The 15825-nt window shown below is 52.6% G+C and overlaps 1 protein-coding gene across 2 annotated transcripts; it reads right to left on the reverse strand.

Annotated features, from left to right (window-relative positions):
• Nucleotides 1–221: 221 nt before the first annotated feature.
• On the reverse strand, nucleotides 222–14445 carry MRPS2 (mitochondrial ribosomal protein S2). Of its 2 annotated transcripts, none has more exons than XM_069986349.1 (4): nucleotides 14289–14445; nucleotides 8730–8843; nucleotides 8525–8654; nucleotides 222–839 (listed from the first exon to the last, which is right to left on the reverse strand). In XM_069986349.1, exons 1-4 carry the CDS (start codon nucleotides 14428–14430, stop codon nucleotides 296–298), a joined length of 930 nt encoding a protein of 309 aa, XP_069842450.1. In that variant the 5' UTR covers nucleotides 14431–14445; the 3' UTR covers nucleotides 222–295. The 2 variants fall into 2 exon arrangements, with proteins under 2 accessions (XP_069842450.1, XP_069842451.1); XM_069986350.1 differs by having other exon boundaries at nucleotides 14323–14432.
• Between the last annotated feature and the right edge of the window lie 1380 nt (nucleotides 14446–15825).

The raw sequence follows: 15825 nt of genomic DNA on the forward strand, positions 1-15825 counted from the left end.
AGGAATATAACTACTATAATACTGCTCCTATATACAGGAATATAACTACTATAATACTGCACCTATATACAGGAATATAACTACTATAATACTGCTACTATATACAGGAATGTAACTACTATAATACTGCCCTCTATATGGTGGGGCAGTCATGTTGCGGGGTCACATGGTGTAGGGGCAAATTATAAATTGGCCAATTACATTACAACATGGCATCCACAGCAAGTGAAAAACGTCAGTAATAACTTTATTGATAATGGACAATTTACAGTGGGGGTCTCCAGGGGGCGCTAAGTTACGACTCTTCCATCTTGTTTCTCAGTCCGTATAGAACCTCCATCTGCTTTCTCTTGGCTTTGGCGCGGGTGATGGTCATCTTGAAGAGTTGTGCGTACAGCTCCATGGCGGCGGGGGTGTCATCGTTCCCGGGTACGGGGTAGCTGATCAGGCTCGGGTTGCAGTTGGTGTCCACTATCCCCACGGTCGGGATGTTCATCTTGGAGGCGTCCCGGATGGCGACGTGCTGCTCAAACACGGTATTGAGAGTCCCCAGGAAGACGATGAGGTCCGGAAGGCGGACGTTGCGGCCATATTGGATGTTGGCGTTGGTCAGCAGACCACCCCTCCAGAACCGCGTGTGAGCGTACTCCCCGCACTCCTGTGCCAGAGTCTCCACCATGTGCACAAACTGACGATGGCGGGTGACTAAGAGGATGATCCCACTGCGGTAGGCCACGTGGGCCGTGAAGTTTAGCGCCAGTTGCAGGTGCTCCAGGGTCTGGTTCAGATCAATGATATCCTGATCCAAGCGACAGCCGAAGATGTACGGCTCCATCAGCCTGCCGCAACGGGGAGAAGAGCAAGAGTTAGAAGAGGAGGAGGCTACACCCCGCCCCCATCAAAGAACACCCCGCCTCCAGCAGCCTGCCGCAACGTGGGGGGAGGAACAAGAGTGAGAAGAAGAGGAGAATACACCCCACCCCCATCAGCCTGCCACAACAAGGAGAAGAGCAAGAGTTAGAAGAGGAGGAGGCTACACCCCGCCCCCATCAAAGAACACCCCGCCTCCAGCAGCCTGCCGCAATGTGGGGGGGAGGAGCAAGAGTGAGAAGAAGAGGAGAATACACCTAATCCCCATCCCAGAACACCACACCCCCATCAGCCTGCTGCAACGAGGAGAAGAGCAAGAGTGAGAAGAGGAGGAGACTACACCCCGTCCCCATCCCAGAACACCTCACTCCCATCCCAGAACACCCCGCCCCCATCAAAGAACACATAGCCTCCAGCAGCCTGCCACAATGGGCAGAAGAGCAAGAGTGAGAAGAGGAGGAGACTACACCCCAACCCCACCCCCGTCAGCAGCCTGCCGCAACGTGGGGGGAGGAGCAAGAGTGAGAAGAGGAGGAGACTAGATTTGTGGTGATGGACCCAGGTCCACAAGGAGGCCCGACAAATCGTTTTTTACAACAAGGGGTTGGTCCCCCAAAAAATGCCCTTATTTCCGAGTGGGTTAAAAATTTACTTTTAATATATTACATAACAAATCACCCAAAAACAGTAACAAAAAGTGAATTTAAAAACCAGGTGTCATGTGTGACTATTAGGCGGCACTATCAGTGGTCTATTATTAGCTGAGAAGTGATCGGCCTTACCTGTCAGTAGTCGTGTCCACACATTTGGGATACAATCAAATCAATTTCGTACAGAATGAGGATAAAGACACCTCAGTATTTGTACAGATGGCTGCCAGGTAGGTACGGCGCAGGAGAGGGGAGACTAGATACAGGCTGCACAACTAGCCGGCCTGCTATACGCTTCACTACATCCCGCTGCAACTCCTATACCCCAGGTGGCAATGGATACACTTCTCACTGCTGATTGGTGCATGCCGCTTACAAAGATGGTCCCAGCTGTTACAATGATCCTAACATATTCCTCACACAATGTAAATCGGCTCTGAGAGGGGAGGGGTTAATCGGCCCTTTTATACTAGTCCAGGAACCCATCCGACCGCATGATTGGTTGTGCCCGGGGGGGGGGGGGACTGATGTATTGTGGACGATCACTATTGGTGCATATCCCGGGTAGGTTAATTGTGTCTGACAGGCGAATCCGTCCACAACCTGGAGGGGTCATTCCAGAGTAGCGCATGTCCGAGAACTTCCATTCATCTTCTCTACTTGTCTCTCTTTGCGCAATGTCTTTGGTGTTAGTCTGGAAATCAGCACGGTGCGCAGGTGTTATAACTTAGTCTTTTTCTGTTCTTTCCCATCTATTGCGCAGGTGTTATAACTTAGTCTTTTTCTGTTCTTTCCCATCTATTGCGCAGGTGTTATAACTTAGTCTTTTTGTTCTTTCCCATCTATTGCGCAGGTGTTATAACTTAGTCTTTTCCTGTTCTTTCCCATCTATTGCGCAGGTGTTATAACTTAGTCTTTTCCTGTTCTTTCCCATCTATTGCGCAGGTGTTATAACTTAGTCTTTTTCTGTTCTTTCCCATCTATTGCGCAGGTGTTATAACTTAGTCTTTTCCTGCTCTTTCCCATCTATTGCGCAGGTGTTATAACTTAGTCTTTTCCTGCTCTTTCCCATCGATTGCGCAGGTGTTATAACTTAGTCTTTTTCTGATCTATTGCGCAGGTGTTATAACTTAGTCTTTTTCTGTTCTTCCAGATCTATTGCGCAGGTGTTATAACTTAGTCTTTTTCTGTTCTTCCAGATCTATTGCGCAGGTGTTATAACTTAGTCTTTTTCTGTTCTTTCCCATCTATTGCGCAGGTGTTATAACTTAGTCTTTTTCTGTTCTTTCCCATCTATTGTGCAGGTGTTATAACTTAGTCTTTTTCTGCTCTTTCCCATCTATTGCGCAGGTGTTATAACTTAGTCTTTTCCTGTTCTTTCCCATTTATTGCGCAGGTGTTATAACTTAGTCTTTTCCTGTTCTTTCCCATCTATTGCGCAGGTGTTATAACTTAGTCTTTTCCTGTTCTTTCCCATCTATGGCGCAGGTGTTATAACTTAGTCTTTTCCTGTTCTTTCCCATTTATTGCGCAGGTGTTATAACTTAGTCTTTTCCTGTTCTTTCCCATCTATTGCGCAGGTGTTATAACTTAGTCTTTTCCTGTTCTTTCCCATCTATTGTGCAGGTGTTATAACTTAGTCTTTTCCTGTTCTTTCCCATCTATTGCGCAGGTGTTATAACTTAGTCTTTTCCTGTTCTTTCCCATTTATTGCGCAGGTGTTATAACTTAGTCTTTTCCTGTTCTTTCCCATCTATTGCGCAGGTGTTATAACTTAGTCTTTTCCTGTTCTTTCCCATCTATTGCGCAGGTGTTATAACTTAGTCTTTTCCTGTTCTTTCCCATCTATTGCGCAGGTGTTATAACTTAGTCTTTTTCTGATCTATTGCGCAGGTGTTATAACTTAGTCTTTTCCTGTTCTTTCCCATCTATTGCGCAGGTGTTATAACTTAGTCTTTTTCTGATCTATTGCGCAGGTGTTATAACTTAGTCTTTTCCTGTTCTTTCCCATCTATTGTGCAGGTGTTATAACTTAGTCTTTTCCTGTTCTTTCCCATCTATTGTGCAGGTGTTATAACTTAGACTTCAAAAGGTAAGAAAACGTTTTTTTCTAGCAGGATTTGAGTCCAGATGTGTCTTCCGGGGAGCTTTAGCCTCTACCGAATATGCTATTTGCATCATTAACCTATCTAGGAGGAGGGGGAGAATAATTCAGATCTACTTCGATAATGTCTTGGCTTATTTCATAAATAGAGAAGTTATACGAGAAGGAGGAAGAAAAACCTTATATGTTATAATCTCTTCTTCCCTACCAGCTGTTGTTACCTGTTCTTTAATTTCATCTTTTCTATTCTATTATCTTATGATTGTAATTCCCTTTGCTGACACCATTCTTTGAGGAGCCATAAGGTCTCTATGACTTTTAGCTGCCAGCCAGAAGTCCCACCCTACGCAGATGATTACAACCAACTAAAGTCACTTCCGAAATGTTTATTTAGGGTGTAGATAACTTCCCATTCTTGTCTCTATAGAAGCGGGGTATAGGTGAACCCTTCATTCAAGCCGGAGGGTGAAAGCGTCTTAAGTCGGAAAATCCACTTTGCCTCAGCCTGAAGAAGTTTCCAGTCCAGACTGCCTTCCTTGGGCCCAATTTAATTTTGGACACCCCAGAACTTCAGTACCCTGGGATCTCCCCATGTTCCGAATTAACATGGCGGGCCACGCTGCTTTCTGTTTTCTTTCTTATATCACTCATATGTTTACAAATCCGATGTTTACAGGGTTGTGGAGTCTTGACAACGTAAAGTCGTCGGCAGGAACACTGGACTACATACCCGATGCCAGAGGTGAGGCAATTTATGAACTCCCGAATTTCATACTGTTTGTTATCGATGGGATTGAGGAAAGATTTTGTTTTGTGAATATATCTGCAGAATATACAGGATCCACATGAGAACGACCCGACAGGTTTCGGCAGGAACCACACCCCCTCCATTGCTTTCTTTAATTTCATTAGAAAAATGGCAATGTACCAGCCAATCCTTTACATTTTTTCCGCGACAATAGCGACAATATGTAATACTGGATTTAGTTGTTATATCTTAGGTCCGGATCTACCATGGGGGTGGGCCAGTATTTTTCTAAAATCTGTCGGATCTTCCAGTGGGTTACGTCATAGGTGCAATGCACCGAATTGTATTTTTGTTTTTTATCCGAGTTTGTATTGTTGATCAGAACCTTTGTATCACTGTTTTTTCCAGGAAGTAGGCTGTGTGTAAGATTCTTTTTGGGTATCCCCTTTGTATGAACCTTACATAGAGAACCCGACACTCTTTTTCAAATGTAGGCTGGTCAGAGCAATTTCTTTGAGCTCTGATATCTTGGGCTACGGGAATACCTCTTTTTAGGGGGGTCTGGTGATGACCGGTCCACATAAAAACTGTGGCTGTCTTCTTTCTATAAATTTTCGTGGATAACGTCCCATCATGTGTTAACGTCCCGTCATGTGAGATCTTAAGGTCCAAGAATGTGGTTTGGTGGTCATGAATGTCACTGGTAAAGACTGATCTGATTGTCATTTGTAGCTGTAACAAATTTGTGAAAGAGGCCGGAATCTCCGTCCCTGATGATGAGGACATCATCGATGTACCGGCCCCAAAATAAAATGTGCTGTGTAAAAGAGTGGAGGGAGTCTGAAAAAACTGTTGGACTCCCACCACCCCAAAGAAGGTTTGCATATGTTGGGGCACATGTAGTCCCCATTGCCGTTCCCGTTGTCCCTCCGGCTTGAATGAAGGGTTCACCTATACCCCGCTTCTATAGAGACAAGAATGGGAAGTTATCTACACCCTAAATAAACATTTTGGAAGTGACTTTAGTTGGTTGTAATCATCTGCGTAGGGTGGGACTTCTGGCTGGCGGCTAAAAGTCATAGAGACCTTATGGCTCCTCAAAGAATAGTGTCAGCAAAGGGAATTACAATCATAGGATAATAGAATAGAAAAGATGAAATTAAAGAACAGGTAACAACAGCTGGTAGGGAAGAAGAGATTATAACATATAAGGTTTTTCTTCCTCCTTCTCGTATAACTTCTCTATTTATGAAATAAGCCAAGACATTATCGAAGTAGATCTGAATTATTCTCCCCCTCCTCCTAGATAGGTTAATGATGCAAATAGCATATTCGGTAGAGGCTACAGCTCCCCGGAAGACACATCTGGACTCAAATGCTGCTAGAAAAAAACATTTTCTTACCTTTTGGAGTCAAAGTTCAAACACCTGCGCAATAGATGGGAAAGAACAGAAAAATACTAAGTTATAACACCTGCGCAATAGATCTGGAAGAACAGCAAAATACTAAGTTATAACACCTGCGCAATAGATGGGAAAGAACAGAAAAAGACTAAGTTATAACACCTGCGCAATAGATGGGAAAGAACAGAAAAAGACTAAGTTATAACACCTGCGCAATAGATGGGAAAGAACAGAAAAAGACTAAGTTATAACACCTGCGCAATAGATGGGAAAGAACAGGAAAAGACTAAGTTATAACACCTGCGCAATAGATGGGAAAGAACAGAAAAAGACTAAGTTATAACACCTGCGCAATAGATCGGGAAGAACAGAAAAAGACTAAGTTATAACACCTGCGCAATAGATGGGAAAGAACAGGAAAAGACTAAGTTATAACACCTGCGCAATAGATGGGAAAGAACAGGAAAAGACTAAGTTATAACACCTGCGCAATAGATCTGGAAGAACAGGAAAAGACTAAGTTATAACACCTGCACCATAGATGGGAAAGATCAGAAGACGACTAAGTTATAACACCTGCGCAATAGATGGGAAAGAACAGGAAAAGACTAAGTTATAACACCTGCGCAATAGATGGGAAAGAACAGAAAAAGACTAAGTTATAACACCTGCGCAATAGATGGGAAAGAACAGGAAAAGACTAAGTTATAACACCTGCGCAATAGATGGGAAAGAACAGAAAAAGACTAAGTTATAACACCTGCGCAATAGATGGGAAAGAACAGGAAAAGACTAAGTTATAACACCTGCACAATAGATGGGAAAGAGCAGAAAAAGACTAAGTTATAACACCTGCGCAATAGATGGGAAAGAACAGGAAAAGACTAAGTTATAACACCTGCACCATAGATGGGAAAGAACAGCAAAAGACTAAGTTATAACACCTGCGCAATAGATGGGAAAGAACAGGAAAAGACTAAGTTATAACACCTGCGCAATAGATGGGAAAGAACAGGAAAAGACTAAGTTATAACACCTGCGCAATAGATGGGAAAGAACAGGAAAAGACTAAGTTATAACACCTGCGCAATAGATGGGAAAGAACAGGAAAAGACTAAGTTATAACACCTGCGCACCGTGCTGATTTCCAGACTAACACCAAAGACATTGCGCAAAGAGAGACAAGTAGAGAAGATGAATAGAAGTTCTCGGACATGCGCTACTCTGGAATGACCCCCCCCCCCCTAGGTTGTGGACAGATTCACCTGTCAGACACAATTAATCTACCCGGGATATGCACCAATAGTGATCGTCCACAATACATCAGTCCCCCCTCTGGGCACAACCAATCATGTGGTCGGATGGGTTCCTGGACTAGTATAAAAGGGCCGATTAACCCCTCCCCTTTTACATTGTGTGAGGAATATGTTAGGATCATTGTAACAGCTGGGACCATCTTTGTAAGCGGCATGCACCAATCAGCAGTGAGAAATGTATCCATTGCCACCTGGGGTATAGGAGTTGCAGCGGGATGTAGTGGAGCGTATAGCAGGCCGGCTAGTTGTGCAGCCTGTATCTAGTCTCCCCTCTCCTGCGCCGTACCTACCTGGCAGCCATCTGTACAAATACTGAGGTGTCTTTATCCTCATTCTGTACGAAATTGTTTTGATTGTATCCCAAATGTGTGGACACGACTACTGACAGGTAAGGCCGATCACTTCTCAGCTAATAATAGACCACTGATAGTGCCGCCTAATAGTCACAGATGACACCTGGTTCACTTTTTGTTACTTATTAAAAGTTAAATTTTAACCCACTCGAAAATAAGGGCATTTTTGGGGGACCAACCCCTTGTTGTAAAAAAAGAGGAGGAGACTACACCCCGCCCCCATCCCAGAACACCCCACCCCCAGCAGCCTGCTGCAATGGGGAGAAGAGCCACAGTGAGAAGAGGAGGAGACTACACCCAGTACACCCCCCCAGCACACTACACCCCCCCCCAGCACACTACACCCCCCCAGCACAGTACACCCAGTACACCCCTCCAGCACAGTACACCCACCCCAGCACACTACACCCCCCCAGTACAGTACACCCAGTACACCCCCCCAGCACACTACACCCACCCCAGCACACTACACCCCCCCAGTACAGTACACCCCCCCAGCACACTACACCCACCCCAGCACACTACACCCCCCAGCACAGTACACCCACCCCAGCACACTACACCCCCCCAGTACAGTACACCCCCCAGCACAGTACACCCACCCCAGCACAGTACACCCTCACCCCCTCCAGCACAGTACACCCTCACCCCCTCCAGCACAGTACACCCTCACCCCCCAGCACAGTACACCGCCTTCAGCACAGTACACCCTCACCCCCCCCAGCACACTACACCCTCACTCCCCAGCACAGTACACCCTCACCCCCCAGCACAGTACACCGCCTTCAGCACAGTACACCCTCACTCCCCAGCACACTACACCCTCACTCCCCAGCACAGTACATCCCCCCCCCCAAGCACAGTACACCCCCCCCCCAGGCCCCACGGTAATAACTGGAGGAGACAGCCCCGCCTCAAAAACACCCCCCCCCGCCCGGATGGATCTCTGGTGGCAGTCAGTGTTGCTCTGCAGCCCTTCATTACCAGTCACCTCCCCCCCCTGTAGGCCATCAGTGGTATTACAGCTCATCTACAGTACCAGGCCCGGCTTGTGGGCAGGGGTGGCCCTGGATGTATCACCTGTGGCGGCATCCCTTTTTGTGTCCCAGGTGAACACGGGCGTCATACAACGTCCGCACCGACAGCAGCTCCTTCACATTGAAGAAATCCGGATGTTTCAGCGGCTCCGAGATCAGCCAATCCTTGAAGTCTGCAAGAGGACCAAAGGGTTAATGGCCAGTCATCATAACAACAGTGCAGAAGGGGTTTTGTGGGGGTCACTGACCTGTCACGCTGGTCTCTGGGGTCTCCGCTGAGGGGGCCGGGGCGCTGCCTGCACCAATAGAGGAGAAGAACCGCAACGGAGCAGGGAAAACGGGAGCACCGAACCTGCGGAGAGCTGGAACACAGACACAGGGGGTAAGGGGGACCCCGAAATCCAGTACCCCCAACCTGAGAATCAAGAGGGACCACGCAGTAAAAAAACCCATTATACAGAGCGCAGGGACCCCCCCCCCCAATTATACAGAGAGCAGGGACCCCCCCCAATTATACAGAGAGCAGGGACCTCCCCCCCCAATTATACAGAGAGCAGGGACCCCCCCCAATTATACAGAGAGCAGGGACCTCCCCCCTCATTATACAGAGAGCACGGACCCCCCCCATTATACAGAGTGCACGGACCCCCCCCCCATTATACAGAGTGCACGGACCCCCCCCCCCCCATTATACAGAGTACACGGACCCCCCCCCCATTATACAGAGAGCAGGGACCCCCCCCCATTATACAGAGAGCAGGACCCCCCCCCCATTATACAGAGCAGGGACCCCCCCCCCCATTATACAGAGCAGGGACCCCCCCCCAATTATACAAAGAGCAGGACCCCCCCCATTATACAGAGAGCAGGGACCCCCCCCCCCAATTATACAAAGAGCAGGACCCCCCCCCATTATACAGAGCAGGGACCCCCCCCCAATTATACAAAGAGCAGGACCCCCCCATTATACAGAGAGCAGGGACCCCCCCCCCAATTATACAAAGAGCAGGACCCCCCCCCATTATACAGAGCAGGGACCCCCCCCAATTATACAAAGAGCAGGATCCCCCATTATACAGAGAGCAGGACCCCCCCCCCCAATTATACAAAGAGCAGGACCTCCCCCAATTATACAAAGAGCAGGGACCCCCCCCCCCCCATTATACAGAGTGCACGGACCCCCACCCCCATTATACAGAGAGAGCAGGGACCCCCCCCCCATTATACAAAGAGCAGGGACCCCCCCCATTATACAAAGAGCAGGACCCCCCCTATTATACAGAGCAGGGACCCCCCCCCTTATACAGAGAGCAGGACCCCCCCCCATTATACAGAGCAGGGACCCCCCCCCCATTATACAGAGAGCAGGGACCCCCCCATTATACAGAGAGCAGGGACCCCCCCATTATACAGAGAGCAGGGACCCCCCCATTATACAGAGAGCAGGGACCCCCCCCCCATTATACAGAGAGCAGGACCCCCCCCCCATTATACAGAGAGCAGGGACCTCCCCCATTATACAGAGAGCAGGGACCCCCCCCCATTATACAGAGAGCAGGGACCCCCCCCCCATTATACAGAGAGCAGGGACCCCCCCCCCCATTATACAGAGAGCAGGGACCCCTCCCATTATACAGAGAGCAGGGACCCCCCCATTATACAGAGAGCAGGGACCCCCCCCATTATACAGAGAGCAGGGGACCCCCCCCCCCCATTATACAGAGAGCAGGGACCCCCCTCATTATACAGAGCAGGGACCCCCCCCCCCCATTATACAGAGAGCAGGGACCCCCCTCATTATACAGAGCAGGGACCCCTCCCCCCATTATACAGAGAGCAGGGACCCCCCCCCCCCATTATACAGAGAGCAGGGACCCCTCCCATTATACAGAGCAGGGACCCCTCCCATTATACAGAGCAGGGACCCCCCCCCATTATACAGAGCAGGGCCCCCCCCATTATACAGAGAGCAGGGCCCCCCCCCCCATTATACAGAGCAGGACCCCCCCCCCCATTATACAGAGAGCAGGGACCCCCCTCATTATACAGAGCAGGGACCCCTCCCCCATTATACAGAGAGCAGGGACCCCCCCCCCCATTATACAGAGCAGGACCCCCCCCATTATACAGAGAGCAGGGACCCCCCCCCATTATACAGAGAGCAGGGACCCCCCCCCCCATTATACAGAGAGCAGGGACCCCCCCTCATTATACAGAGAGCAGGGACCCCCCCCCCATTATACAGAGAGCAGGGACCTCCCCCATTATACAGAGCAGGGCCCCCCCCCCCATTATACAGAGCAGGGACCCCTCCCCCCATTATACAGAGAGCAGGGACCCCCCCCCCATTATACAGAGCAGGGCCCCCCCCCCCCATTATACAGAGCAGGGACCCCTCCCCCCATTATACAGAGAGCAGGGACCCCCCCCCATTATACAGAGAGCAGGGACCCCCCCCATTATACAGAGCAGGACCCCCCCCCCCATTATACAGAGAGCAGGGACCCCCCTCATTATACAGAGCAGGGACCCCTCCCCCCATTATACATCGAGCAGGGACCCCCCCCCCATTATACAGAGAGCAGGGACCCCTCCCATTATACAGAGCAGGGACCCCTCCCATTATACAGAGCAGGGACCCCCCCCCCATTATACAGAGCAGGGCCCCCCCCCCCCATTATACAGAGCAGGGACCCCTCCCCCCATTATACAGAGAGCAGGGACCCCCCCCCATTATACAGAGAGCAGGGACCCCCCCCCCCATTATACAGAGCAGGACCCCCCCCCATTATACAGAGTGCAGGGACCCCCCCCCCATTATACAGAGCAGGACCCCCCCCATTATACAGAGCAGGGACCCCCCCCCCATTATACAGAGCAGGGACCCCCCCCCCATTATACAGAGCAGGGACCCCCCCCCATTATACAGAGCAGGGACCCCCCCCCCCCATTATACAGAGCAGGGACCCCCCCCCCATTATACAGAGCAGGGACCCCCCCCATTATACAGAGCAGGGACCCCCCCCCATTATACAGAGCAGGGACCCCCCCCCATTATACAGAGAGCAGGACCCCCCCCCATTATACAGAGCAGGACCCCCCCCATTATACAGAGAGCAGGGACCCCCCCCCATTATACAGAGAGCAGGGACCCCCCCCCCCCCCCCCATTATACAGAGAGCAGGGACCCCCCTCATTATACAGAGAGCAGGGACCCCCCCCCCCCATTATACAGAGAGCAGGGACCTCCCCCATTATACAGAGAGCAGGGACCTCCCCCATTATACAGAGAGCAGGGACCTCCCCCATTATACAGAGAGCAGGGACCTCCCCCATTATACAGAGAGCAGGGACCCCCCCCCATTATACAGAGAGCAGGGACCCCCCCCCCCCATTATACAGAGAGCAGGGACCCCCCCCATTATACAGAGAGCAGGGACCCCTCCCATTATACAGAGAGCAGGGGACCCCCCCATTATACCGAGAGCAGGGACCCCCCCCATTATACAGAGAGCAGGGACCCCCCCCCCCCCATTATACAGAGAGCAGGGACCCCCCTCATTATACAGAGAGCAGGGACCCCCCCCCCCCCATTATACAGAGAGCAGGGACCCCCCCCCCCCATTATACAGAGAGCAGGACCCCCCCCCCCCATTATACAGAGAGCAGGGACCTCCCCCATTATACAGAGAGCAGGGACCCCCCCCCATTATACAGAGAGCAGGGACCCCCCCCCCCATTATACAGAGAGCAGGGACCCCCCCCCCCATTATACAGAGAGCAGGGACCCCTCCCATTATACAGAGAGCAGGGACCCCCCCATTATACAGAGAGCAGGGACCCCCCCATTATACAGAGAGCAGGGACCCCCCCCATTATACAGAGAGCAGGGACCCCCCTCATTATACAGAGCAGGGACCCCCCCCCATTATACAGAGAGCAGGGACCCCCCTCATTATACAGAGCAGGGACCCCTCCCCCCATTATACAGAGAGCAGGGACCCCCCCCCCATTATACAGAGAGCAGGGACCCCTCCCATTATACAGAGCAGGGACCCCCCCCCCCCATTATACAGAGCAGGGACCCCCCCCCCCCCATTATACAGAGCAGGGACCCCTCCCCCCATTATACAGAGAGCAGGGACCCCCCCCCATTATACAGAGAGCAGGGACCCCCCCCCCCATTATACAGAGCAGGGACCCCCCCCCCCATTATACAGAGCAGGGACCCCCCCCCCCATTATACAGAGCAGGGACCCCCCCCCCATTATACAGAGCAGGACCCCCCCCCCCCATTATACAGAGCAGGACCCCCCCCCCCATTATACAGAGCAGGACCCCCCCCCCATTATACAGAGTGCAGGGACCCCCCCCCCCATTATACAGAGCAGGACCCCCCCCCCCATTATACAGAGAGCAGGGACCCCCCCCCCCATTATACAGAGAGCAGGGACCCCCCCATTATACAGAGAGCAGGGACCCCCCCCCCCCATTATACAGAGAGCAGGGACCCCCCCCATTATACAGAGAGCAGGGACCCCCCCCCCATTATACAGAGTGCAGGGACCCCCCCCCTCATTATACAGAGAGCAGGGACCCCCCCCCCATTATACAGAGTGCAGGACCCCCCCCCCCATTATACAGAGAGCAGGGACCCCCCCCCCAATTATACAGAGAGCAGGACCCCCCCATTATACAGAGAGCAGGGACCCCCCCCCATTATACAGAGAGCAGGGACCCCCCCCCCATTATACAGAGAGCAGGGACCCCCCCCCCCCATTATACAGAGTGCAGGGACCCCCCCCCCTGATTATACAGAGTGCAGGGACCCCCCCCCCCATTATACAGAGAGCAGGGACCCCCCCCCCATTATACAGAGTGCAGGGACCCCCCCCCCTGATTATACAGAGTGCAGGGACCCCCCCCCATTATACAGAGAGCAGGGACCCCCCCATTATACAGAGAGCAGGACCCCCCATTATACAGAGAGCAGGACCCCCCCCCATTATACAGAGAGCAGGACCCCCCCCCCCCATTATACAGAGAGCAGGGACCCCCCCATTATACAGAGAGCAGGGACCCCCCCCATTATACAGAGAGCAGGGACCCCCCCCCCCATTATACAGAGAGCAGGGACCCCCCCCCCCCATTATACAGAGTGCAGGGACCCCCCCCCTGATTATACAGAGAGCAGGACCCCCCCCCCCATTATACAGAGAGCAGGGACCCCCCCATTATACAGAGAGCAGGGACCCCTCCCATTATACAGAGAGCAGGGACCCCCCCATTATACATAGAGCAGGGACCCCCCCCCCCCCCATTATACAGAGAGCAGGGACCCCCCCCCCCATTATACAGAGTGCAGGGACCCCCCCCCCTGATTATACAGAGTGCAGGGACCCCCCCCCTGATTATACAGAGAGCAGGGACCCCCCCCCCCCCATTATACAGAGAGCAGGGACCCCCCCCCATTATACAGAGTGCAGGACCCCCCCCCATTATACAGAGAGCAGGGACCCCCCCCATTATACAGAGTGCAGGACCCCCCCCCCCATTATACAGAGAGCAGGACCCCCCCCCCCCATTATACAGAGCAGGACCCCCCCCCATTATACAGAGCAGGGACCCCCCCCCATTATACAGAGCAGGGACCCCCCCCATTATACAGAGCAGGGACCCCCCCCCATTATACAGAGCAGGGACCCTCCCCCCCATTATACAGAGAGCAGGACCCCCCCCATTATACAGAGCAGGACCCCCCCCCCCATTATACAGAGAGCAGGGACCCCCAGTTCCCCAGTACACACCGTGCGGTACCGTCACCCCGGGGGCCACACTCACCAGTCCCGAGGAGCCCGGCCAGTACGGGGGAGGCCATGCTGCCGGGAAGGTCACACCGTGCGTCACTTCCTCCCTCTGCGCCTTCTCTCTCCGTGACCGCAGCGACATCTGGTGGATGAGCGGAGCGCTGCATGCTGGGAGGGATGAGAGCCTGCTGCTCAGATACACGGCGGTACACCCCAGCATGTATCACCAACCTGGAGGGCGCCTCATGGTCAGACAGCCTGCAAATCAGACTGCAGCAGAACTACAACTCCCAGCATGCCCCAAACCTGTGCAGGACTACAACTCCCAGCATGCCCTCCAACCTGTGCAGGACTACAACTCCCAGCATGCCCTCCAACCTGTGCAGGACTACAACTCCCAGCATGACGCCAACCTGTGCAGACTACAACTTCCAGCATGCCCCGCAGCATCTACATCAGTAAACCTGTGACCCCTCCAGCTGTGCAGAATGAATGAGCTGAAAAGCCTCTATACTGGGGATGGGGGACCTGAGACCCTCTATACCGGGGATGGGGGACCTGAGACCCTCTATACCGGGGATGGGGGGGGACCTGAGACCCTCTATACTGGGGATGGGGGACCTGAGACCCTCTATACTGGGGATGGGGGGGACCTGAGACCCTCTATACTGGGGATGGGGGACCTGAGACCCTCTATACTGGGGATGGGGGGGACCTGAGACCCTCTATACTGGGGATGGGGGACCTGAGACCCTCTATACTGGGGATGGGGGGGACCTGAGACCCTCTATACTGGGGATGGGGGACCTGAGACCCTCTATACTGGGGATGGGGGGGACCTGAGACCCTCTATACTGGGGATGGGGGACCTGAGACCCTCTATACTGGGGATGGGGGACCTGAGATCCTCTATACCGGGATGGGGGACCTGAGACCCTCTATACTGGGGATGGGGGACCTGAGACCCTCTATACTGGGGATGGGGGGACCTGAGACCCTCTATACTGGGGATGGGGGGACCTGAGACCCTCTATACTGGGGATGGGGGACCTGAGACCCTCTATACCGGGGATGGGGGGACCTGAGACCCTCTATACCGGGGATGGGGGACCTGAGACCCTCTATACTGGGGATGGGGGACCTGAGACCCTCTATACTGGGGATGGGGGACCTGAGACCCTCTATACTGGGGATGGGGGACCTGAGACCCTCTATACTGGGGATGGGGGGGACCTGAGACCCTCTATACTGGGGATGGGGGGGACCTGAGACCCTCTATACCGGGGATGGGGGACCTGAGACCCTCTATACCGGGGATGGGGGACCTGAGACCCTCTATACCGGGGATGGGGGACCTGAGACCCTCTATACCGGGGATGGGGGGACCTGAGACCCTCTATACTGGGGATGGGGGACCTGAGACCCTCTATACCGGGGATGGGGGACCTGAGACCCTCTATACCGGGGATGGGGGACCTGAGACCCTCTATACTGGGGATGGGGGACCTGAGACCCTCTATACTGGGGATGGGGGACC

Source organism: Dendropsophus ebraccatus, chromosome 10 (assembly GCF_027789765.1).
Source record: "Dendropsophus ebraccatus isolate aDenEbr1 chromosome 10, aDenEbr1.pat, whole genome shotgun sequence".
NCBI lineage: Eukaryota > Metazoa > Chordata > Amphibia > Anura > Hylidae > Dendropsophus > Dendropsophus ebraccatus.